This window comes from Anabas testudineus, chromosome 22 (genome assembly GCF_900324465.2).
Source record: "Anabas testudineus chromosome 22, fAnaTes1.2, whole genome shotgun sequence".
In the NCBI taxonomy this organism is placed as follows: Eukaryota; Metazoa; Chordata; class Actinopteri; order Anabantiformes; family Anabantidae; genus Anabas; species Anabas testudineus.
The window spans coordinates 872637-898015 of record NC_046630.1 but is presented as its reverse complement, the minus strand read 5'-3'; the positions used below and the strand labels follow the sequence as shown (position 1 = coordinate 898015).

At 42.4% G+C, this 25379-nt stretch overlaps 2 protein-coding genes across 2 annotated transcripts in view; both read right to left on the bottom strand.

Annotated features, from left to right (window-relative positions):
• Window positions 1-2326, bottom strand: part of sptbn5 (spectrin, beta, non-erythrocytic 5) — a 40542-nt gene extending 38216 nt beyond the window's left edge. The window contains exons 1-2 of the mRNA XM_026340008.1: window positions 2170-2326; window positions 1294-1416 (exon numbers count right to left, since the gene is read on the bottom strand). Coding sequence (XP_026195793.1) covers window positions 1294-1407 — 114 coding nt within the window. The 5' untranslated portion in view covers window positions 1408-1416; window positions 2170-2326. The remainder of the gene's footprint in view (window positions 1-1293; window positions 1417-2169) is intronic.
• Window positions 2327-3665: 1339 nt separating this feature from the next.
• Window positions 3666-24547, bottom strand: ehd4 (EH-domain containing 4). The gene is made up of 8 exons (XM_026339157.1): window positions 24080-24547; window positions 19462-19638; window positions 16804-16901; window positions 10562-10728; window positions 10339-10472; window positions 10107-10218; window positions 7461-7625; window positions 3666-6426 (listed from the first exon to the last, which is right to left on the bottom strand). The coding sequence occupies exons 1-8, from the start codon at window positions 24307-24309 to the stop codon at window positions 5869-5871; spliced, it is 1641 nt and encodes a 546-aa protein (XP_026194942.1). The 5' UTR covers window positions 24310-24547; the 3' UTR covers window positions 3666-5868.
• Window positions 24548-25379: the final 832 nt, after the last annotated feature.

The following is a 25379-nucleotide window of genomic DNA, read 5'->3' as shown; positions in this document are numbered from 1 at the left end:
TAGCTCGCTAACACTAATTAACCAGTGTTGTTATAAAAATAACAAGGTCGTTAAAAATACTTAAGGCTATTGATGATGATTTTCACAAAATGCAACTGTGTTGAAGAGCCCCCACCAACATGAGAACATGTAGAGTGCTGAATTCATTTTCATATTTTTTCACTGGTCCCACACTACTATACAGTAGTTATGTCTGATGTTGTACCAACGATTTAAATGAGACTACATTACTATACCAAGCAGATCTAGGTGCTTCTATTTGTTAACAATGATAAACAAGAGCAGTGAAACACAGCTGTAATATGTCTTCATATGAGAAGGTAGAATGCCAGTTTATTCCAAGAAGATATGATAATCAGTGCAAATATGTGTGTAATTGTAGAATATCAACCCCTCCTCATGACACTGTGCACCCACAGCATTTCCAGAATATTATGACCTCAGCACATGATGAGCTAATCTCCAGGTCCTGAGCCATATAAGAAAATAAATGGATGGAAACAGCAAGGGAGGGAGAGCTCTGTGCTGTTTTCTTCTAGCTGCCATCTTGCAGAAACCTCTGAGGAATTCTAGGAATGAGGATCCAGTTATCAGAAAGATAAAACACATGAAATCATAGCAGAGCTACAAGGACCAGCTGGAATCAGGTAAACCTGCCACAAAACATGAGCTGGAGAAAAATCAACACAGATATGTTATTTATTAGCTATGCACAATATTTTCAGTGATGGACGACTCTTAGCTTCAGTAAAAGTACCAATACTACAGAAATCATGAGTAAAAGTATTATGTCCTAGGTAAGACCCTGTGAAGGGAATACTACAGGGGGAGAAAATAAAGACAATGTTTGAAATATTAAAATGTTTAAAAGTTATTTAAGTTGTTTAAATGAAAAAATGTCTCAAACTGAGACACAGCAGAACTTTCAGCTCTTATTTTCCTTTTGTCTCCACGTCATGGTTCAGCAGCTGTAGACCCTACTGTTCTCGACTTTAAGTAATAAGTAATTATAGTCATCAGCTAATGTAGTGGAGTACAACAGAAAAGGTTGTTGTTGGAGCAGGTAGATGGTGAGTGTCAGTGTGGGAGTTATGGTTGATTAACGTCAGATTGTGTTGGTGCACTGCAGCTAATAGCAGGTTATCACACAGCAACATGGCTCAGTGCGTCCCACTCTTTTACTTCAGAGTAAAAGACACAAACTGAATTCAGTTTGATCTTTGCTGCATGACAGAGGAGGTGTTAAAAAAAACCAACAACTTTCAGAACTGCTTTTGTTCTTTTCCGTCTCACCTTGTTCTTGGAGAAAACGCTGTTCATCCACTTGGTGAAGGTTTTCTTCTGGACCGCCATCCTCTGCTCCTGCAGCTCCCTGACCCGCCCTGCTCCGTCCTCTTCTCCCTCCATCCTGACTGGCTGAGAACAAACAGAGAAAGTGTCAAACAGGCTGAAAAGGAGCAAAATCCAGATTTATTTATTCAGATTTACAAATCCCCAAATACCATGGAACAGTTTACTATGATAAACCATCAGAAGACAATGTTTCAATGTTTGATGAATTCCAACATTGGTTTTAAAAACGTTTGTTAAGAATAAGATAGGACGATTGGCCACACACAGATGTTGTAAAGAAGAAAATAAAAACACATAAAACATATCATTAGGGTGTTTGAACTCTAATTTGACTTCTGCTGACAGGAGCAATCACACCTCAAATACAACTGCTGTAAAAATTCCTTAGCTGCCATAATCCATTCAGTCCTCTGCATCGTCATCACCCTGTGCTGCTGTCCTATAACTCTGTTGATCTTTGACTCCTTACAGCTCATTCATTTAGCTCTAAAACCTGTGGTAAAATCCTCACTATACAGTAAAATGTACCAAAAGCTGCATGAGGGTTATGCTTACCCGGTTTAAAATTCAGTTTTAACCAATCACTGGTTGTACACCGGACGTCAGGTCGTCAGACATCTGCTGGACTTTATTCTCAGGTCTTAACCTACAGTTTAACTTTTAAGTTCCAACTCTCGCTCAAGCAAAGAATAAATACCTGCGTTCATAGATACAAACAGAACCTGATGTCTAACTACAGCTCTATAGACAGAAGCTACAGACGGTACTTAAACATGCAGTGCACTGCACATGAACTCACTCAGAGTTTTTTCTTACCTCTCTGTCTTGTCCAGCTGGGACGTCTTTCCCTTTTTCAACTCCAGAATCTCAGACAGAGTGGGAGATCCAAAGTCGTGTTGAAATAATGATCACCTTCGGATCCAGTGACCAGTGAGAGGGATCTGTTGTTTCTACCTGAACCACACGTCACCATAAAAACACCACCGTCGAGTGTTTTCATGTGATGTGTGTGAACCTTGAAGTCATTGGATTTACAGCATGAGCAGGTTCACTTTTCTGACAGCAGCAGAAATCTACAGGGGTTAAAGTTCACACTAACAATACCAACACACACAAACACACACACACAGCTTGTTTTTCAGCATTTCAGGGGACCTTACATTGACTTACATTCATTTCCTGCAGAGTTACTCTGAATTAGCTCTCCTCGTGGGGACCAGCTTCTCGTAATTACGAGTCGTCTCTCTGTGGTTGTTTTATGTCAGTATTGTTGGTTGGTTTCTCTTTAGGATCAATCTTTGCCTCCATGTGGTAATTTTTTCTTTTAATTGTTTTCTTTTCTCTTTTGTCGTTGTATCGCCATCTATTTGTAGACATTTCGTGTCATTTTGTGATTGTTTCGTGGCCCATTCAGTCGTCAGTGGTAGAAAGTGACTAATGTAGATTTACTCATGCTGTAATTAAAGTGCGTAGACTTTTGAGGTAGTTGGACTATACTGGGAAATTTCTTTCTATGTTATACATTATACAGAAAAATGACATTTTTTAACATTTAACTGATGGCTGGTGTAAATAATTCTATATGTCATTTAAAAGCAGAAGTCATATACTGTACTTAGTACTTTAGTCAGTGGGTTGACTGAATGTCTGCAACATGGGACCTGAGAAAGAAAACCTTCTTTAAAGTTACTAAAACACACTTCACTGTTGTGTAGAAACCATTTATACAACTACAGAAAATATAAACCTCCTGCTGAGTAGAAAATGATGTATTCATGGTTTATTATTCTTTGTATATTCTAGCACATAACGAGAAAAACAAAGGTGGAGAGGAAATGTGAGGTGGAGACCATAATAAATACAGTAAAAGCAGAGTGAAGTGTGTGTGTGTGTGTGTGTGTGTGTGTCTCCTATATGAATTAAGAATAATGACACACGTCCATTTCTCATCCGGTCAACACAACCTGAGTGCAGCTCTGCACAGAAACAGGAAGTTATGCAACAACCGCTGTTTGTCTTAAAGAGCTCTGGAACTACTTTTCATGGTCTGAGTTCAGTGTTAAGTCGTAGTGATTTGGGTGAACTGGGCCTTTAAAGCCTGCTACAAACGAACCTGTCTGGTCACAGTTGGTTTTGTGTTTGTGGTTTAATGTGTTTGATTCCTCTTCGTCTGCCACAGCTCAGGACAAACACTATTTTACCATTAATCTTTTTAATCTTTTCCGCCCTGTTACAATTCAGTATTTTGCAGGTTTTGTTCGTCACGATCATGTGTTTCATGGCGGCGAAGAAAAAAGATTTGACGAGAGCTGTTGTGGTGATAAGTTGTAGTGAACAAACTTTATTAGCATCCAGCTCTGTGAACAGGGTGAGAGGTGGAGCTGCATCATCAGTAACAGACAGTTTTTATGTAACACGTCCAAACTAGAATATAAAACACATCAAAATCACAAAAACATTCAAATGAATGCAGGTTGAATTTTTCATTGAATGGACAGTCTGACTTTACATTGGAAACTGAAAAGATGAAATGATTTTAATTCTGTGTTAAATCAGAGGCAGAGGACTTAAACACCTAAAACACAGGCATACGTTTGCATTTCTGCATGTTATTGGGCGCTGAACAGAAGCTGCTGAATCCTCGAGGACCTCCACAGTCCTGTCATAAGAACTGACAACGTGACAACACTGAAAAGGCACTAAATGATAAAGCTTTGAAATACACAGATTAAAAACAAGGAGGCACTGCTGCGAGGAAGGTTTTTATCCAACTCAACCTAAAAAAATAGGCTTTGAAATGAACAGGCACTAGAGAGATGTGCAAAAGCAACTGAGGTTTATTTAAATGATACTTCAACATGTGGTTCAGCCTTTAGTTTGATTTCTACCAGCTATGAATCCACCAAGTTGATATTAGGTTGGACAGTTTATCCAGATTCTCTGAACCATGTGAGCTGAAAGGTTTTTTAATAATCCCCAGCTGTACTATCGGCAGCTGGCAACGTGTGGATTTTATTATTTTGGCAAACGTGCAGATTTGCAGTAGTTAATGTCTTTGTGGACATTTGCATAGCATAGTTAATAGCGAAGGGAGAGGAGCAGAGGCCACAGGCATGGGTGGATTAGTGATGAATTACTGAAAGGGTAGATGGGGCATAGGTGAACATGACTACACACAAAAGGACTACAAACACAAACCAATAAAAATAGACCACAATTATCACAAGGACATGTTCAATGCACAGAAACACAGAACAAAACAACTAGAAAGAGACACAAATCTACCACAAGGAGGAGCTTCACAATAAAATGAGAAAGAATTAACAAAAGAAACTGACAAAAACAGAGCAGAACGACCAGAAGGAGAAATAAAACTACCACAAACTGATAGAAAACAGCCAGAAGGCGACGAACAACCCCCCTGTTGTATTTAAAGGCACATGACAGCCTTTTATTTCCTGCAGTTTCTATCTGATCCACTGTGGTAATGTTCTGACAGCGTGACATCACACATGAACGCAGCACAAACACACAAACTGCTGTTTTCAGAGGACGCTAGGAAAGTATGCAGAGGTCAGAAGTCACCTGCTCTCTTCTTCTCTGTTGCTCTTTACAATGTGAGGAAGCTGAAGCGAGCGCTCAAACTGCAGACGTGTCAGGACGCTATCTGTCCCCAGGGACGAGTTAACAGCGAACTTCAACAACAGACCACTGCATGTCAGACTCTGACCTCTGACCTGTGACAACGCCTTAAACCCTGTGTCTGGTCTGGGACTAGATCTGTACTCTAATGTCCTGGAAGACGGACGAGTGGGGAGGAAATAAAACTCACCCTGCTACATCTGATCTCTTTTAATAAAGTGTTATCATCACCTGATCGATTCAACTCAGACTCAGTCGCCACAAACTGTCGGTTTAAGGATGTCGCCACGTAAAATTAGCTCCGGTGAGGTCAGTAAGAACTCTTCATGTGTGGTGCTTTTATATTTTCAAAACATTCACTGAGCCTAGAAAATAGTATTTTTGTGGCTCCACTTAAATAACCAGATTACTCCGAGAAACCGGGTTACAAAGATAATTGGTGTTTACGTCTGTGTAAGAGACAAAGACGAGCAGGAAGCAGGAAGCAGAGATGAGTTGGAAACACAAGCTACAGATATTAATACATTTCCCACTATGGCATCTACACATCTAGCACAGAGGCCACATATCCAGGATGATATGCAGATAATAAGAAGTCATTCAAATGAAACCAGAATTTGTAAAAATATGAGGATGTCACTTTTCTTCTTTCAAAATAAAACGTGACATGTTTGCTTGCCTGTTATTTGGCTGTATGATTGACAGTTGAGATAGTGATGGCTGGAACCAAGTCCTCTGTGTATAAAACCTAAACTTTAACCTTTGACCTTCCTTAGCGTCAGTTTGCTGATTTGTTCCCGTCTCAGTCTGAACATCAGCAGCAGAAAAACTGGGCTGATTTTCTCTGCTCAGTCAGTCTCTGCAGTGAGAGCTCTAGTCCTCAGTGTGGTTGTACAGGGCGTCTGCGGTGGGGTTTTTGCGGTGGGATGGGGGCACCAGGTGGTCAGGAAGCTCGGTGGGCAGCTCGTAGCCCTCCAGTTTGACCTTGATTAGGTGCTGAGCGAGGGCAAACTCCTCGTCGTCCAGCATGCCGTCCCGGTCGCAGTCGGCCAGCTTCCAGATCTTCCCCAGCACCGTGTTGGGCAGCCGCGAGTTCATCATCTCCTTCTTGGCGTTGACGCCTGTGATCTTGCCGTTGATGGGCATCAGAGTGTAGAAGATCTCGTCGTAGCGATGCTTGTCGCGGCTCACGATCCAATCCTCAGCATCGGCCCCAGCACTGATGCCCTCACCATAACCCTGACCGAAGGGCCCGTCCTGAGAGCCTTCGAAGGCACCACCTGACACCATGGCTGGAGGCTGCTTGGACTCCTCCTCCCGGATCATAGACATCAGAACTGCGATCTTTGTGGCCAACATCTTATCTACAGACTCAATCAACTTAATCTTCAGAGACGGGAACTTACTGAAGTCGTAGTGCTGCAGCATGTCCTGAGCAAGAGGAAAAAACACAAAAACCTTAAATCTTAAAATCCCAATAACATTCAAAACTAAAGCAGGTCACCAGTTTTTGTTTTACAATTTAAATACAGATTTATCATCATCATCATCATAATGGCAATAAAACATCAGGTATACAAATAAAAGCTGGTACGAGGCAACATCCAGATAAGCTCACCTGGCTGAGAAACTTCAGCTCCGTTGGTCAGTTGTTCTTTTAATTATCATTAACAAATGCTATTGTTTTTTGAATTTCTCATCACATCTGATCAGTTGAGAACTGAGTTTCAATCTTAAGTCAACATCAAACTGATAAACAATGAGACAGAGCACAGCTGAGAATCAAACCTCCTGCTTTCTGCAGCTGAACACAGTGTCCGCTCATGACCTCTGACCTGAGAGCAGGAACATTGAGCGCAATTGTACAGAGGATCCAGAAACTGTGCATGTCAACTGAGTACACGTCTCACCAGGGGACTGAAAAATCTGAAACATTGTCTGTTACCAACAATCCAAGAAACCCAAGTGTAGCTGGGGAACACAACCCTGCAGTGTAGCGTCTCTCTGCAGGCCTGACAGAGCAGCTGCACAGTGTGTTTTCACTCTTCACTTTAAAAATATCTGACATCATTTGCTTTTCTTTCATCATCTTCCGATCACATATTGTTCTGAGGGTGTTTGGGTTTGTTGTTCAGCCAGTTAAATGTGATGTAACCGCACACAACTATGCTTTTTATACAATCCTGCTGGATTTAGATGATCACGCTGTATCATTCTAATAAACCAAATGCTTATAGTGTTTTGTTGAACTGCATCAACTTCCTGACCTCAGGCTAAACAGTGCCTCTCCAACAACTCCACCCCTATGAAAAAGTAGCTGAATTAAGTATTTGCTGTTCCTGTTTGCAGTGCACCCAAGAATGTACAGACAACTTATAACAGGATTAATGTGATACTGAAGCCAACTTTATGATTCTCAACCAAGTTCTTCTGTTCTAAGCAGTGACTTTTTCAGTTTTTTATACCTGCATCTTGGCAACATTGGGGAAATCTCCCGGGCTGATGTGATGCTCTCTTTGCAGGATGGTGTAAATCTCTGGCAGCCTCATAATCAGCTCCTCCTTCTTCTTCTCCCGCCCAAACAGAGATGGCATCTCCTTCTTCAGATAGCTGATGATGTAAGCGTGCACCTGCACGAACAACAGCAACAGTAGGTGTTTAATGTCCAAAAAAACCCCAAAAACTGTTGATGCATTGATTTCTTGTTTTTATTGCACTCTACAGATCCTCAGAGAGGAATGCCAGACGCGCACACCCCGTAGTGTGACCGCAGCTGACCTTAATACAACAACAACATTGTGCATACAACAGTTTCCTCAATTACAGAGCTGCAAAAGGAAAACCACTGCACAGACTAAAGGGAGACAGGTAAGACAAATCTACTGCATTGAGAACCATAAGTAAACAGTGGCAGCATCTGGATGCATCAGGACACAGCAGCATTTACACTGTCATGTGTGAATGCATCACTGTATAAATGTAAATATGATCAGATGACAATAAAGGCCATTCTATCCTTGTATTTATTATAATTATTACTTACAAAGTATTTACATTTGTACAATTATTATCTATTTGTGGCTTTGATATATTATAATAATATTTTCTCATGGGGTCAGTGCCAGTGGATTGAGATGACGAGAAGGAGGAGTAGAAATGTAGAAGCAGAGACAATTCAAAGTCCTTCAAACTAAATCACATTATTATGGGAGGTAGAGGGAAGGAAGGAAAGTGAGGTCACTGGATTTTATACATCAATTCCATCCATTAATAGTTAATAGACACAGGAAGAACAAAAATAAATTATAATAGATGCCGGATGCTGAAGTTGGACTGAGCCAGATTCCTCTTTGTTGACTAAATAAAAGTTCAGTGTGTTTACTAGAAATCAGAGCAGGTCAACCCTCCAACAACTAATAATAGCATCTTTTTATTTACTGAACGTCATCATCAGTTGCTTTTTATGTTTGATAACACTAAAATGTATAAGTGTTGAATCATTTTCTAGTCCTCATCTACATGTTCGTTCAGTTCACTCTGACGAGACAAACATTATGAAAATAAAGCTGATCTGAGACATTATACCAAAAGGGATACAGGAAAAGTCAGCAAATTAAAAGGTCTGAGCTACTTTCAGAAGGTAACTGTTATGGGCGGATGAAGGATTGGAGCATGAAACTGCAGATGGAAATTAAACCTGTTTTTGTACATAGTTCCCGGTAAATGACACATCAGAGATCATCAACACACACAGACTACTGCGGAAGTGGCCAATTCAGCCTGACTAAAACAGAGTAACCAGGACGGAACCCTGTGGTACTCCATATCAAAAGTCTACATGATCTTTGAAATGAGACCAAAATGGCTGCAGGGCTGAAGCCAACAAGCTTCTATTTATTTCTCAACTACCCTGAGCTGAACTGGATGTCAACTTTCCCTTTCAGCACATGCAAACAAAACAATGATCATCTGCCCATAGACTGCAGCCAAATAACAAATCTGTTCAATCGTTCACTTAACTCCTGTTCTCACTGGAGTGTTTGAACCCAGCAGGACCTTATGTCCCACATCTGTGTAGGAAACACATTTACTGGCCAAATGCGGCACATTATACAAAAGAAGCCAGCAGGTTTTAGTCCTGAACAGGCAGACTAAACACTCTGACTGCTCTCATTAACAGTACTTAATATTACAGTAACATCCTTCTCCACCCAAGACAGGAAGAGCGGGAAAACAACAAATCCTTCAAAACACAACAAACTATTCAAATGATCATTCACACAGCTGATTATCAAATAAACATTGTTTAAAACATTTGGTAAATGGGTGCTGAAATACAGATTACTTAAGAGGTTCATAATTTTAACAGAAAAGAATATGTCACCAAAATAAAAGTCGCTCAAAGAACTACAAGAGTAAAAAACGTATTAGGTGGCGCAAAGGTCAGAAGGTCAAGAAAGGAAATAAAGGAAAGGAGGTAAAGAACAAGAAAGAGGCAAGAGAAGGTGCAAGAGGTGAAGGAAAATAGGAGAAATAGTGGAAAGAAACAAAACAGCAGGAAGTGAAGGAAATGAGAGAGCAGAGTTAAGGAAGTGAAAAAGATGAAGTCCATGGTGACGTGGGTGAAGAAGGTTATGAAAAGTGAAGGATGTGAAGTACGCATTACATATTTCATGATCCTGATGAACAAGTGAATGAAAACAAGAACAGGAAACATTTACCTCCACCCTTTGAACAAAAACAACAGCGACACAGACGGATCAGCAACTTTACACAAAAAGATTTCAAACCAACTTTCTGGTTTGAGCTTTCTTCTCCACTCACAAGGTTTATTCTTTACAAATCAGAAGACAAAATGCATCAATGGTGTCAGGGGTCTGACTCAGGGTTATGTTTTTTTGCTGCATTGTTAAATTTAGTCTCACTTCTGCTTTCTTATAAGAAAAGGCTCTGTGTTTCGATTACTGCATTTTACTCTTTAAAATGAGACTCAGAACCCTGATTCTTGGTTTCAGTAACAAACCAAAGACTCTTTCTACACCTGGGTTGGTGAATTCCCCTGAGTGTGATCAGGGGTCTGATGTTTTCCAAACCTGACGTTTTCGTCTCACCTTTGCCAGACGAGCTCTCTTGATGAGGTCGTTCAGTTTACGCAGAGCAGCGTTCCTCGGAAGACTCTGGATGTCCCGGAAGAGGTCCTGAGATTCCGCCTCAAACAGACGCCTATGAGAGGAGGAAGAGGAATGAATGACCTGACCTGTTGTCAGTGAGTGAGTGAGCAAAGTTATTAGATAATTAATCAACACCTATGAAACTGAATGGATGAATGAGGTTCTCTCTAACCTGTTCTCAGTGTTCTGCAGGGGCTTGGCCCAGAAGGAGCCCAGATAAACTCTTACTACCTCTGGAGTGTTAATCACTTTCCCCAGTGACCACATGAGGGCGCCGTAGACCCGCATCAGCTGCTGCGTGTCCACCTGAGAGCACAGGTAAGAAACACACCGTCACAGGTGAGCAGCAGCAGGCGAGAGTTTTCTAACAATCTTTGTCACCATCGTCTTCCTACCTGGTCGGCCTTGTTCAGGACTACTCGGATCTTGTCGTCTTGTCCTTTCAAAGCCTTGATGGCTTCTGAGAACTCGTCAGAGATGTCCAGTTTGTGAGCGTCAAACAGCAGGATGATCCGGTCCACCCTCTCCCCGAACCAGCGCAGGACCTCCGCAAAGTCATAACCTGAGGACAGACGGGAGGGCGGTCATTATTATTAGTCTGTGAATCAGAGAATCTGATTTCTGCTGTTATTTAAGGCCTTATAAAGACATTGAACCTCCTGTCTCCTCCTGTCTTAGCCCCAATAACAACACCAGCGTGTTTCTGTTGTAAAGAGACTCAGCTGAGTCTTGAATGACTGACTATTCATCGACGTCACAAACAGATGAACCTTTCTCCTCCTGTTCCTGGAAGCAAAGCTCTGAAACAACAGCTGAACTTTCTGTGGACACAGTCTGTGTTTACGGTCACTTGTAAAATCAAGTTCACACTACAATACACACACACACCTGTCAGAGCTGAATGACTGTACACCTCTGCAGACCACAGCCAGTGCACCTGAACACACACACACACACACACACACACAGAGAAACGCCTTCAGTAAACACCTCTGCATGCAGCCTTTCGTTTTAGTCTCACTGTGCTTTTCATACTACTTTCCATATCTACATGTCTGCAAGGGTATGCACAACATACATTTAATCACCTGCACAAGTCTGAATGTGTGTGGGTGGACAGAGGTGTCCGTTCTGCGACTGCACCAGACAAGAAAACCGGTACATGTTTAATGCACCTTCAGTTTATTTCTCTGTTATTGTGAAGCAGTAATCGGCACTCTACTGTTTTTCTCTCACTTTTTCACGTTCCCAGCATCTGTTCCTCCACCTGGTCCTCCTGCTTCATATTTCACCATCTCACAGGTAAGAAACACACTGTCACACTTTGCTGAGACCAGCATGTCGGGGTCACATGATGATCACAAGACAGCTGCACTTCCTGCTGCACAGACAAACTGTGTTCTGATGTCGTCAGACTGAAATCCACTCCTGTGATGTGGCCAAAAGCAGGAGGTTATGATGTGTGATGACGATGAGAAGAGAAGGAGTCCCCACCAGGTGAGCAGTAAATATATATAAGACAGGAAACTCCCTTCACCTGTGAGACTCATTAGAGCTGAATAGAGCTGAAAAGACAGAGACAGTCCTGCAGGGTTTAACCAGAGGAATTCCTCAGACCTGAGGTGCAGCAACTGGTTCTATTACAGGACGACTGATTAACTCACATGTTCCATTTCCTCTTGACGGAACATGCCTTCAGTCTAACAATACTACTTCCTCCTCAGACCTGTAATGTACTGTATTTATGTGTTGGAAAAAATGTGTGCAATGTTTGTCTGAGGAAACCCGACAGAAAATGGATGAAGGCCGATGAGGTGTTAGAGGCTGATGTTTCACTGAAGCACATCCTTTTGTTCCACACCACTATACAATGAGCTGTAAAAGCTCTGCTCTCTCTGCTAGAGAATGATATATGACTAACATGTTGTATCTCTTATGTTAGAAAGAAATGTGAAAAGGTTTGTTGAACTAATCCTAAATTATAAAAAACACCATCTCCCACATGCGACTGAAAATATGGCTGATCTCACAAAGCACTGGTGTTCTTGGTGTGGAGCAGTGATGAACCATTATGCAAAGGGCACTGGGTTCATTTACTGGATCAGGACTAATGGTGACAAAGTAGACTAATAAAACCAGAAACCGGGACCAGACTGGAGCAGACAGAGATACTGTAAAAGGGAGGGATAACTGGATAAAAGCCCAGCAGGACAATCAAATCCAAAAGTGACTCACTGAAACGTAAAGATTTCAATCTGAGAGGAAACAGATGAGAAAAATGTGAAAAGAAACTACGAAGGGAAATAAAGTGAAGAGAAATGAAGGAGGCTTGAAGTGAAGTGAAGAAAAAATGTGGAAAACTGAACTGACAAGAAAGTGAATCAAATAGAAAGAGAAGAGAAATAAAAAAAGAAAAAGACTTGAGAAGAATAAATGAAGGAACAACATGAAGCACCGGAGAATCACCTGAGTACTGGACCCCGCTAGTGACCCCAGGAATGTATTTGTAATTATTAATATTAAGTATTAATCATTTCTTATTTAAAGAGCTGTATTCTCATATTGCTTTATATATTTCTCAAAGAAGAAAAGAAAAGAAGTAAAATGAAAGGAATGAACAGAATCAAGTGTGAGGAGACAAAGGGAAATGAAGACAAACACGAGGCCACAAACATCACCCTGGAGGTTTTACCGCCAGCACTAACCGAAGGAACAATAGTGCACAAAATACAAAACGACATCATGTTCCCTCCTAGTTCTGAGGCTGCAATCACACTCCACCCTCTGATGACGTGAGACGGACTCCAGATCAGTCTGCAGCTTTCTGACCGGAGCCAAGAGGGCAAATAGCAGCTCCACCCTGCAGCCAGCGGCTCTGCCAAGCATGCAACTGTTTCCATAAAACATGAAACACACATGGAACCAACAGCAGATTTAGAAACTGCTCTTAGAACACGAAGGACCATTTATCCTTCAACAACATTTAGAGTTTGACTAAAGTCACAAAATGTTCATTCTTCAAGACTGCACAGCGAATGTAAACTTTAAACTGTGAAACACACAGTATTCATCATCATCATCATTATTATTATTATTAATCCCAGTCCCCTTATTCCATCACTCTGCTCCAGGGCTTCACCTTGACAAAGCTCTTCTTCCTGAACTAGTCGCACTCTGTAGTTAAATCACAAACTCTCCTCACAGCCCTGTCTGATCTCATTCTTGCATCAAACTGACCCCGTGAAAGAAAAGACTTCAATCCTCAGAACAAAGTGAAGGTGTAAAATCACACATGTTCAGGTTTTCATCACGGCTGAATGTTATTATTGATTCCAACTGGTTGTTTCAGTAGCTGTGATTTAACTGAACCCTCAGTGTCAGAGTTTCATCTGTCAGTGAAGCTCCTGACGTCAGCCTGCCTCTGTGTGTGTGTGTGTGTGTGTGTTGAGTCACATTTGGCCTGTTCAGCATCTTCAGGAGGAATTCAGCCTCAGCTGAGCAGCTCTAACGGTTTCCAGATGGAGGGAACACCCCTCTCTCAGATTCTATTTGCCCCCCTCCATCCACCGTCCAGCTGATGTCAAGTCCCGGCTGACTCTGTACAACCGGGACAGAATCCAGCAGGAAGAAGACTAATTGATTTTATTGTGTCTGACACAGCTAAATACTCATCATCCCCAGCTGACTAAACCCAAATCACTGACAACAACCTCCTCCATCTCCCGAAAAATCAAACCAGTCTCCTTAAAATGTGCATGTATCTATTTTCATCTCCTTCTTTTCCTTTGGTCTGTTCCCTTCAGAGGTCACGACACCTTTCTGCCTCCATTTAACCCTGACCTCTCCATCCTCTTCTCTCACACCAACTAACTTCATGTCCTCTCTCTACACCCTAAACCTCCTCTTCGTTCTTCCTCTACACCTCCTTCCTGGCAGCTCCAACCTCATCAGCTGTTTACTGATATGTTCCCAGTCTGACCTCTGACCTCATCTCTAACATCTGACGTGGTCTGTCTCTCTGATGGACTCATTCCTGATCCTCTCCATCCTCGTCACTCCCAATAGAACCTCAACACCTCCGGCTCTGCTACCTCCGGCTCTGCTACCTCCGGCTCTGCTACCTCCGGCTCTGCTACCTCCGGCTCTGCTACCTCCGGCTCTGCTACCTCCGGCTCTGCTACCTCCAGCTCTGCCTCCTGTCTTTGTTCACTGTCTCTGGGCCGTACATCATCTCTGGTCTCTCCACTGTCTTGAAAACCTTTCCTTTGATTCTCGCTGATCCTCTTTTATCACACAACACTCCTCACACCTTTCTCCACCCGTTCCATCCTGCTTCCACTCGCCTCTTCACCTCTTTTCCAAACTAGGTAGTTAAAGTCCTGCAGCTTCTTTCCCTCTGCTCCCTGTAACCTCATTGTTCCTCTTGGTTCCCTCTCATTCACACATATGTATTCTGTTTTGCTGTGGCTAATCTTCATTCTTTTGCTTTCCAGAGCACAACTCCACCTCTCTAGATCTTCCTCCACCTGCTTCCTGCTCTCGCCACAGATCACAATGTCTTGAGATCTTGTTAAACAAAGTCAGAAACTCTACTGCCACCTCTCCTGGACACTTCCATACCTCCACAGGTATATCTCCACCAGGACCAGCTGCCTTTCCACTCCTGAGCCTCTCTATACTCCTAAATGCTAGTCTTCCAATTCTAAGACTTAAGGTGTATTTATCTCAGTAATGCAACCAACATCCCTGTTCTCTGGCGTCATCAAGCTTACAGATCAATTTTTCAGATTTGTGCTGACTTTCATTTGCCAAATTTGTGACAACTTCTAATTTACAGCAGAAGGATCGTGCTCTTTCTTCGTCAGATTCAGATTCATACTACAACCATCAACTCCTCCTCAGCATCAGCACAAGGTAGAAGTCACCTCTGAAGAATCTTTATGAGCTCTCGCATTGATAACACAGAGGGACCACAGAGGGTTCCCTGAGGAATTCCTTCATGAAGAGATAATGGGCACTTACAGAACTGTTTCCCACTTCATTAAAAAGCTCAGAAAATGCTCTGAGTTATGTGACTGGGAATGTTGGCTCCACACCCACAATCTCCTTCAGCACCACTCCAGAATGTAGAAATAATATCATCAAAATGGGACTTTGTGTGAAACTAAATTTCAAGACGGTGGTTTACCTCACTGAGCAGTTTACATAAAGCTGCAGTCAAATTATGAGCAACCAAAGACAATAAAGATGTGTTTTACTCTATTTACAGTACCACAAGGTGCAAAAGCCGGCGTCAGGGTGAAGGTATCAGCCACACAGAGAGACATATGCTGTCATCCTTGGAAGTCAGAGAATATTTCAGCAGGACTATTTCAGGCCTTATTCTGCAGGGTCAGACTACATTCTGAATCCATTCTATTTTTGTTGTCTGTAAATCTTGCAACTCAGCAACTACAGCAACTGTGACTCACTAAAGGAAGAAATCCTTTGAAATCCTAATAACAGTTCTCTTTTTTGACACTTGGATCTTTTGTCATTGTGCGCAGGAAACACTGCACTGTGTTGAAATACAACATTTAACCTTTAGGTTTTTTACTTACAATGTTAATACATAAAAACTAAAAACTGAACACCGAGTGACTGATGTCCAAGTTGTCACCTCTGCAGTGACAGATGTGTAACAGACTGTTACACAACGCCCCTGACGGTTGGTTGCTGTGTGGATACTGGTTTCAGATCCACATTTATAAACTGCAGCAGATGAAAAGTGGCGAAAGCTGCAGCACTGAGTCATGAGAGGAAACAGACTGAGACACAAAACATGAACTGAGACAGAAAAAAAAAAATATATATATATATATATATATATATATATATATATGTATATATATATATATATATATATTACGTCCTTATGCCAATAAAACATGTGGAACTATCCTCTGTGAAGTTTAGTGAACTTTAAATCTACTGATCCATATACTCTCTTTTACCTGGCTGTATCTACTCTACTCTTCAAACTGTCCTTTATCGTTTTCCTTCTTTGTCCTGTACCCGTTACTGTCCTGTCTTATCTACTGAGGCTGCTGAGAGGAGATAAAGTCAGATCGCTGCCGTGTCTTCTGTCTTATAAACATTAGTTATAATCCAATATTAGACACTTCTTTGAGCAAAATAGATTTAATTTATGGTTAAACTAATAAAGAATGTGTCACCCTCCCCAACTCGCACCACTCTGCAGTGTCTGTAAACTAGTGCATCTGAATCCATCTTTCAGATTCATCATCCATTCAAACACTTTTACTAGACTTAAATGTGTCTAAGTCAGTGTGAGCATGTGCAGTTTAAAGTCGACTGTGAAATGCTGAGTGATGGATGGATGGATGTCAAGGTGGACGCCTCTCTGACTTCATTCACTACGAGGAAGTGAAAGAATCTCAGGGACACAAAACAGCAGCAGCAGCAGGGTGTTGGTGTTTCTGACAGTTCAGTCAGCTGGAACTCACGTACATTTACTAAATCTGACCTTTCCCCTCACTTTAAGCTGCGTTTTCACAGTAACATGTGAGTTGATGTACATGTCTCCACAGTTGGACACATGTAGTGTGAGGAGCACATAAAACCACTCGGCTCATACCTCTACTGATTCGCTGTTTCTCTCCTGACAGGATACCCGGAGTGTCGATGATGCTGATGCTCTGAAGAACCTGATTGGGCATCTGAGAGCAGATAAACCTGAGCACACACAGAAGAAGGAGTGAGTCACATTTCCGATGTTAATTCTTCTGTTTCAGCTCAGAACTGAACTGAATCGTTACTTTGTTCTGTAAAGTGATAAAAAAAAATCAGTAGCATAAAGTTGTTATCTTCTAAAGAACTAATTGTCATAAGAAAACAACCTCATCAGATGTTTTTCTGCAGAAAATGAAAGTACCTTCTGATGATTTGATTTCTCATCAGCACATTTTCCATGAAGAGCACAACGACGATTAAGTACTAGAGAAATCCAAAGGCTCTTATGTACCAGGTCCAACCGTAAAAAGAAACTGGTAACTGTCAGTTTTAGGGTAGAAATACTGCATGGTTATTAAGTACTAGAGAAATCCAAAGGCTCTTATGTACCAGGTCCAACCGTAAAAAGAAACTGGTAACTGTCAGTTTTAGGGTAGAAATACTGCATGGTTATTAAGTACTAGAGAAATCCAAAGGCTCTTATGTACCAGGTCCAACCGTAAAAAGAAACTTGTTGCATCCTATTAGTTTATTTTAGTTTTGTTGTCTCCACTGATCAGAACAGCTCTGGTGATTTATGATCCAGACCTTCTGCTCCTTCTATTGTCTCGGTCAGGAAGGATCCAGGTTCTCAAACAGCGGACGTTCAGACTCGTCTCTCTGGCTGTGTTAACAAATTGGGTGTGATCGCAGTGTGTGTGAGGAGTGTGAGCTTATCTGGAGAAAACCTTGACCAGCTGGTGGTGCTGCACAAGACGTCAGGGGGGATATTATTATTATTACTGATATTAATCTTTAAGCAGCGGCTCATTAACACACAGATAACTCAGGGTGAACAGACAAAAACATAATAAACAGAATTATTTCTCAGCTCATCATCAAAGTTGATCACTCTTTTTCACAGACTGTGAAACAGCCCTTTGGTCATTAGCTGACAAAATCAGCGGCATATGTGATGTCCCATTCCAAGAGGTACTACTTAGAGGTGCTGGGACAGAAACTGATTTTGACTTCATTAGGAGTTTTTTTACATTTTTCACCAGTTTTCATTTGTTTTGTCTATGTTCATGTTTAATGTGATGTGCATGCTTTCAGTGAGGATTTTCCCTGACTCTGGCTGCAGGAGCTTCTTGTGACAGGATGTGTAGACTTTACTCTTCTAACAGAATTTGTGAGTGACTGTGTGCGACCTCCAGGTTACTTTGTATTATTATTGTATTAAGTTATATTTAGCCGTCAGACAGCAGCTATAAATCGTCTCGGTGTGGTGGAGCTGCAGGCTGGCAGTGGGAAAAAACAAAAACCACCTTTTTGACACGTGGTGACGCACACTCACTTCCCCCAGGAAACAGTAAGTTATTGTGGAAAGTTCCTCCGTCGAGATGAGATTCCTGGTTAGAGGAATGCTTCAGGTGCACATCAACACTCACACACAGAACTGACGTTTCACTTCCTCGCTGCCACTCATAGAAATATTTCTGGACTGAAAGAGGAAATACGTTTGGGCCTGAGTGTTTTTAGTTACATTTAAACTCCTGATCCATATTTGAGGTCCCAGGAATCCGGCAGCCAACAGTGTGTGTGTTTGCATGTCAGAGTGATTGAAGGAGGCCACTTCCCAGGTTGTGAGTGTTTTGAGGACAACAGTGCCACGCAGGACAGTGACGAGGTCTCAGGATTTGTGTGTGTTTTGCAATGACACTGGTGAAACTGTGTTCCAACCCAACAACAGCAGTGAGTCTAATCTCTCCGACTTTTCTCTGTGACGTTCGTTCCTGTGAGAGACAGATTTTCAAAACTCTTAACTACACAAGAGGGTTCACTTGTTTCAGACTGATGAACATCCCTAAAAATGACCACGAGGCTCCGGTTCTGCTTAAAAAGAAGAATCTAACAGTCATGCGCTCCAATTAAAAGCTGATTAGAAAGAGAAATCAGCGACTACCTGAGAAAATCTGGTTTCTTTAATCCTGGCTGTGATTACAGTAACCAGCTCTGTTTACAAAAGAAATCAGCTCCAGACAAAAACGGCTGCTACCTAACACGTTATGTTAATAGTCTGTTAAATATGCAGCAGAACAACTCAGTGTAGTTACATCAGAGAAACGTTTGAGTTTAGGCCCTGGGGGCCTAGTGGGCTGTCCTGGAACCAGCAGGTACTTTTTCTGCTGATCGAATGCTGCGGTCCACCAGGTTGTCACTAACTAACTAGTCTCTGCAGCTCTCATCAGTCACCACAGCAGCAAAAACAACAACGTGGACTGAGAAGAATTATTCTGTAAGGTTTAAAGTTGAGGGCCGGGTGGATCTCGGAGGTCACATCAGTCTGCACCCTCCTTATTAATGTCCCTCTGTATGAACACAACCCCATCCATCAGCTGGAGTCAGACTGGGACCTCCTTCAAATATCAGGGGAAAATTCAGGCTGATGCACATTAAACACTTTTTTATTCTTTCTGCTCCTCGATGAAGAACAAGATACGAAACCTAATGATCAGTGATTAAATTGATTAATGATCCTGGAGACTCCGGTTTCAGTGTGTGTGTGTGTGTGTGTGTTCACCTGTTGAGGAACGAGTTGCCGAACGCGTTGAGTTTCCTGAAGGGTTTTTTGGGGTCGACCACCAGAGCGTTGCCAGGGACGACGCCCTCGCTCTCGCCGTACATCACTGCGATGAAGCCGTCGGTGGTCGGCTCCGGGCCGATCCTCATCCCTGGAAAATCCTGCTCCAGTAGATACCTGGGAGAAACGAGGCAGAGATAATTCTCATTTTAATCATTTATTGTATTTCCATGGATAAGATTCAGATTCAGGATTCAAAAATCTTTATTAATCCCAGAGGGAAATTGTTTTGCCTCGTTACAGTTGTTCTCAACACAGACAGAAAGAAAAGGAACCAGAACCAGGAGAGATCCAACACCAACAAAAATACACAATAACATCAATAGAGAAACTCAGTATTAGTACAGAATATGTGAGGTGAATGTAAATCTGTCAATATTTACAGTCTAGGGTGGAATGACAGTAATTATATAAATATAATCACCAAAAAACTGAGCACCATCCTCTGCTGCCCTCATCCAGTCTTTCTGTCATGTCTGATCTCTCAAACGACTCGAACTAATGACCAACCTGTTGAACACGATGTCTAACAGCTGTAGCTGAGTCTAAATTCTGTTGTGTCTCTGAAAAACTAAGCCAGCAGCTGGAGTCAGTAAAACACCCAATGCCACCTCCTGTCTTTCACACAGATGCTGGAGTTAGTTGGTTCTCTGTTCTTCTGTTCATCAAAACTTTGTCATATCAAACACAAAAACTTTAAAACTACCTCTTTTAAGATGGAGGAATGTTCACACGAGTATCTGACTATTGTTTGAAGACCTACTTGGAAAACCGTCCTTTAAAAGCCCCACAACTGTCATAAAGATGCTTTCGATTTAAAACTTCTTCCCATCCTTTCATCTTCACATTGACCTCGTCACCCTCTCACACACTTTTCCTCATTAAAGCAAAGTGAGAAAGGAAGGAAGAGACGGAGGACGGCTGCAGCGAGTCTCTGTCCTCTGACTTCCTGTTGTCGCAGCCTGACATGGACATCAAAGACAGAGAAGATGGAAAACTAGCAGAGAAGCTGAGCTGTCTGTGAAGCTGCAGAGTGTTTTCACTCAGCCGCTGACCCACGAGGATTTTTGAGGGAGGACTCACTCCGACTCCGGGCGCGCCCACTGGTACCGTGGTCTTTAAAAACATTCCAATCCAACAGCCGATACACAGAGAAGCTCAATACAATCTACAGGGTTGATCCTCTGGAGAGCAGCATCAGAATCAGAGAGTACATATGAATGCAGCCTCTTCTTGTATTTTACTGAAGATGATGTCAGGGAGTCACCAAAGTCAGCACGGTTCATTCTCTGGGGGTCATTAATATCTTAGAGTCCTTCACCCCACCCCCCCACCCCCGTCTGTGCTTCACACTTTACAGGAGACCACACTGTGACCTGTTTGTGGTCCTCCACCCAGGCACTGGAGCACCATCAAGTCTGCTGTGTCAGAGAAGAAGCAGAAAATCTAAATATGTCGACTCTGCAAGTTACTGGCAACCTGTTCCCATGATTCACAGCAGTCCTCGGGGCAGGGTGGGGCCTGTTGAACCAGACTCTCCCTGCAGCCTGGCTGCTGGTTCTGGTTCGCTGCCGAGTGTGTGCATGTGTTTGTACCCAGCGTGTACACAAACACACGAGATAAGCCGAGCCAAGTGTAACGTCGGCGTGACGCCCTCAGCTCTCAGTCGGACGTCATCACACCTTGTCCGCTGATTTCCTCCCTCAGGTTTTACACTTTCACTCGGAGACAGATCAACAGTCACCTGCAGAGTTGTTCACTGATGTTTTAACATGAAGCCAAAGACACAGACACAGTGAAACTCTCAGCTGTTGCTGCGTTTACGGACAATCAGACCGGCTGACATGTTGTCAGAAAGACTGAGAACAACTGTTTTACTGGACTCGTTCAAACAGGCACAGATGAAAACCAGGTTCAGGATTGGCGTTAGTCTCTCTGGAATTCATTGACAATTTGGAAAACCCGGCTTTATCGCTTGATTCAGACTTCACAGTAGCAGCTCAGTGTCTGTATAATGTTTAACATCAGAGGTCACAAGTGTTACAGTACACATGGTGTCTGCAGGTGATTCAATCCAACAGAATTTATGATTCATATTGAAAATAAAAATTCTTCTCTTTCTTTTTTTATTTAATCATTTTAATCAAATGTTTAAATGGAATATTTCAACACTAAAAACAGTCCACAACACGTGTTCTACTGGGTGACAGCACTTATCCGCAGCTTCAGATGACTGAGCGCGTCAAAACAATGGAACGCACATGAGAGAGCAGCAGCGATAACAGACCTAAAACTGGTGCTCTCTGATCTGCAACACATTCTTATCTGTCCCTTGTTTCATGTTATAAATAAGTAAGAGGGGTTTGAATAAGTGGATAAATCTCAAAGACACTAATAATAATATAGAAAATCTGTGATTATTATCACAGATGTTAGCAACAGACTGAAGAGGGCTACAGCAAAAGCTTAGACCACTGTCTGAAACCTTATTAAGTTACAGACCTTTTATTTTAGTCCAATCTATTATTAGCATCAAATCATTCGCTTTGATTATTTCAGCACGTTCTATATCTCAGATATATCTTTCTTAGCATCAGAGCCTTAAATAGGAACATTTTGAAATGAAGTCTGGTCTGATTCCTTCTTTCTGTTCTTCAAAAGTCCTTAAAGAGAACAGAAGGAACGGTTGCTTTCAATCGACCAGGCTGAAGTGTGTGTGGGATTTCTCTGCATTAGTCTGATCCAGAGGGGGGTGGGGGGGGGGGGGGGGGGGTAGTGTGTGATCAGCTCTTTGACTCGTGACCGTCTCTCTCTTCTTACTGTCTATATGTTATAAAGAGGACATGTTGAAGTTGTAGCGTCCACAGTAAGACAAATATTCACAACTCTTCACAGCTCTTATTTTGAAAGAACTGTTAAAGACAGAATGCCCTTTAACAAAGCTGACAGTGATGTGTATCACACTGTGCTGTATGTTTAGGACAGATAAGGACACACTCCACAGATACGAACGTCAACACAGAAACACCAAGCCAACGGCTCTCTCACGGTTTTTAAACCCGTCTTTGTTCAGAATTCATATAAAAGCAGCAGAATCAGCGATGAGCAGCTGCTGCTTGCGGCGTGTCCATTAAAGCACTGATGGGTTTCTGTGGGTCACTGTGATGCTGAAGAAAACTTCAAAACAGGATGATTCTCAAGTAAGTTCTGCAGTTAAAGGAATCTTTGCTCTATGATTTCGTAGTGGATCTTCATTCATGAGCGTCCCAGCACATAGTTAGCACATAGTGACAGGAAACACCCGACTTCAGCGCCCTCAGTGAAGCTACGCCCGAGTCCGAGACGTGTTACACAACATGTCAGCAGTTTAAGACTGAAGCTCCCACTGAAAACTGATCCAACACCTGTGACGCTCTTTAAAACTCTTCAGCAAAGAAAACTCTGCTCATGCTTCCCCGTGTCCTGCGTCAGTCCATCGTCTGCAGCTCTGACTCAGCAACAAACCCACAGGAAATATCCCAACTTCAGCTGGGAAGCACAATAAAGGGCCAGCCCGTGTAAATACACAGAACAATGGATCAACACTCATTCACACGTGCAGCTGAAGCTGAAAACTGACATGGACAGAACCACACTGATCACTGTTTATGTGACACCACCATGTGTAATAGCACTACAGTTCCCATGAGCCTCAGCTGGAACTAATGCTGTGGAGCCCTGGCTTTACTCTGAGCACACTAAACTGCCAAACTACACGTGAGTCACAGTTCATTTCCACATCTGAGCTGCAGGACTGTGACTGAATGGCTGCTGGTTAAAAATCCCTCAAAGATGAAGGAAGTGAAAACCAGCAGCTCCTCATGCCCGTTTACATCTGCAGAGAAGAACGGGAATGGTCCTTTTACTGTGAAACTGTCCCAACGCACCAACAACTCTCAAGTTTCACAGCGAGGTCAGATTTCTAACTGCAGCTCTGGGTGCATGTGAACAGAGCTGCTATTACATCTAGTACAGACTTCCACAATTCACTTCAAACCTAATGTTGCCCTCAGTTTACTCAGTTTTCACTAATGTCAAGACATGGAAGAGAACTCAAGCCAGACTTCACTGAAAAAATACTGTTTTTAACAACTTCCTGTTGTGTGAGACGCTTCTCAAGCAGTGAACAGAGACGTTAGTTATATTCTACTTCTGAAGGGATCAATCTCCAACTGAGCATAAACCCAATAACCACAGTGTACACGATTAATACCAGTTAAATGTGAACTACAGTTGTACGTTGGTAGATTTCTTTAGATTTATAGAAGACAGTTCTTACTCAGTGGACAGAAAGACACACTTTAATGAAAGTCCAGGGTTCAATTCAACTTAAACACAGATCAGCTGCATTTAACACAAGATATGATTCGACTGTGGAGAAGGATCCTTGAGCCAGAGATACTTTAATATTCTGTGTGGGATCATGAGGACTGATCAATAACTTCCTTTCCTTTAAGTATCAGTGCTGTCCCCTTAAATAAATCCATCACTTCTCCACATGTTCTAATGATCCATCTACCTGATGAAGGTGGTCTTCCCGGTGGAGTACTGTCCGACCAGCAGCACCATGGGTTTGCTCTGGAAGTCTGCAGGCTCCAGCGCCGGGGAGTGGAAGTCATGGAAGAGGTAGGTCTCCTCCAGCGGCAGCAGCTTCTTGGTGTAGAGGCTCTGCAGGCCCTCGGTGACCGTCTGATACATCTCTCCTTCCTTGTTGCGTCCACCTTGCTCCTGTTTCACCCAGCTGAACATGCTGACTGACCGACCGACCTTTAATCCGCGAGAGTCGCACTTCCCTGTTTCGATGTGTCCAAATGTTCCGGCTGTTTTCGGCGCAGTTCGTCCTTGAGTCTGAGCGGAGGAAAGTGTGTGTGTGTGTGTGTGTGTGTGTGTGTGTGTGTGTGTCTGGCACCAGGGAGCCTCCCCTGCTCTCAACACTGCCTCCTCTGTGTGACACCGTGCGTCTGTTTGTGCTGTGACCGCTGCTGGTGCGCTTACCTGGGGGCACCGCCCTTCCCCCCGTGACGCAGCATGAAACCGCGCACACACGCACACGCACACACACACGCACACGCACACACACACGCACACACACAGATGATCGTTTGTACGTCGTAGGAACATTTTCTGATTCGTTTCCGTTTCTGAATAACAGGCTCATAATTAGATGAAGTTCTGAATGAAAATCAACATTTATTAACAACACTCCACCATTACATCATTATTCATGACATCATTATTCATGACGTCATTATTCATGACGTCATACTTTGCGTTTTGGAAGCCTTCAGTACCAATTCTGTTATTTCCAGGGGTCACTCAGTCTTTTCATGTTGATGTCGGTACCAAAAACTGCTAATTGAATCTAAACTTGCAGCTTTATTTTTATAATATAATAAAAAACCCCGAATGATGAATTTAATCCGAAGTGAACATAAGACTGGTTTCTCTTTTTTAACTTGCACACTTTGTGAGAACTTGTGCCATTTTCTTAAGAGGTCTGGTTCAATGTAGAAATGTGGTGAAGATAACCCTAACCCTAACCCACAGGGGGAGTTGTGTTGGTTTTTTTCTTTTTTACCACAGAAACTGTTGAGCAGGGTCTAAAATTGAACACGAGGTCATCTTACTTTGTGTTTTGGAAGCTTTTAACTACTTCTTTATTTAACTCTACATTTAAATGTTTTCATATTTGTGATTTTTCAGCAGATAAATACTTTGTGTGACTTTATTCTGGAGCTTTCAATATTGAAACAATAAAATATTTCTTACAATAAAGAAGGTCACGACCTTTCAGCTGCACATGCTCATCAGTTGTTGCG

What these genes read in the sequence shown, in the direction of transcription:
- ehd4 (XM_026339157.1), bottom strand. Translation starts at nt 24,309, where the DNA reads ATGTTCAGCTGGGTGAAACAGGAGCAAGGTGGACGCAACAAGGAAGGA. An exon ending in AGAGAGCTCGTCTGGCAAAG is followed by an intron (nt 7,626 to 10,106) that starts GTGAGACGAAAA and finishes TTGTTCGTGCAG; the next exon opens with GTGCACGCTTACATCATCAG. An exon ending in CCAATGTTGCCAAGATGCAG is followed by an intron (nt 6,427 to 7,460) that starts GTATAAAAAACT and finishes CCTCTTGCTCAG; the next exon opens with GACATGCTGCAGCACTACGA.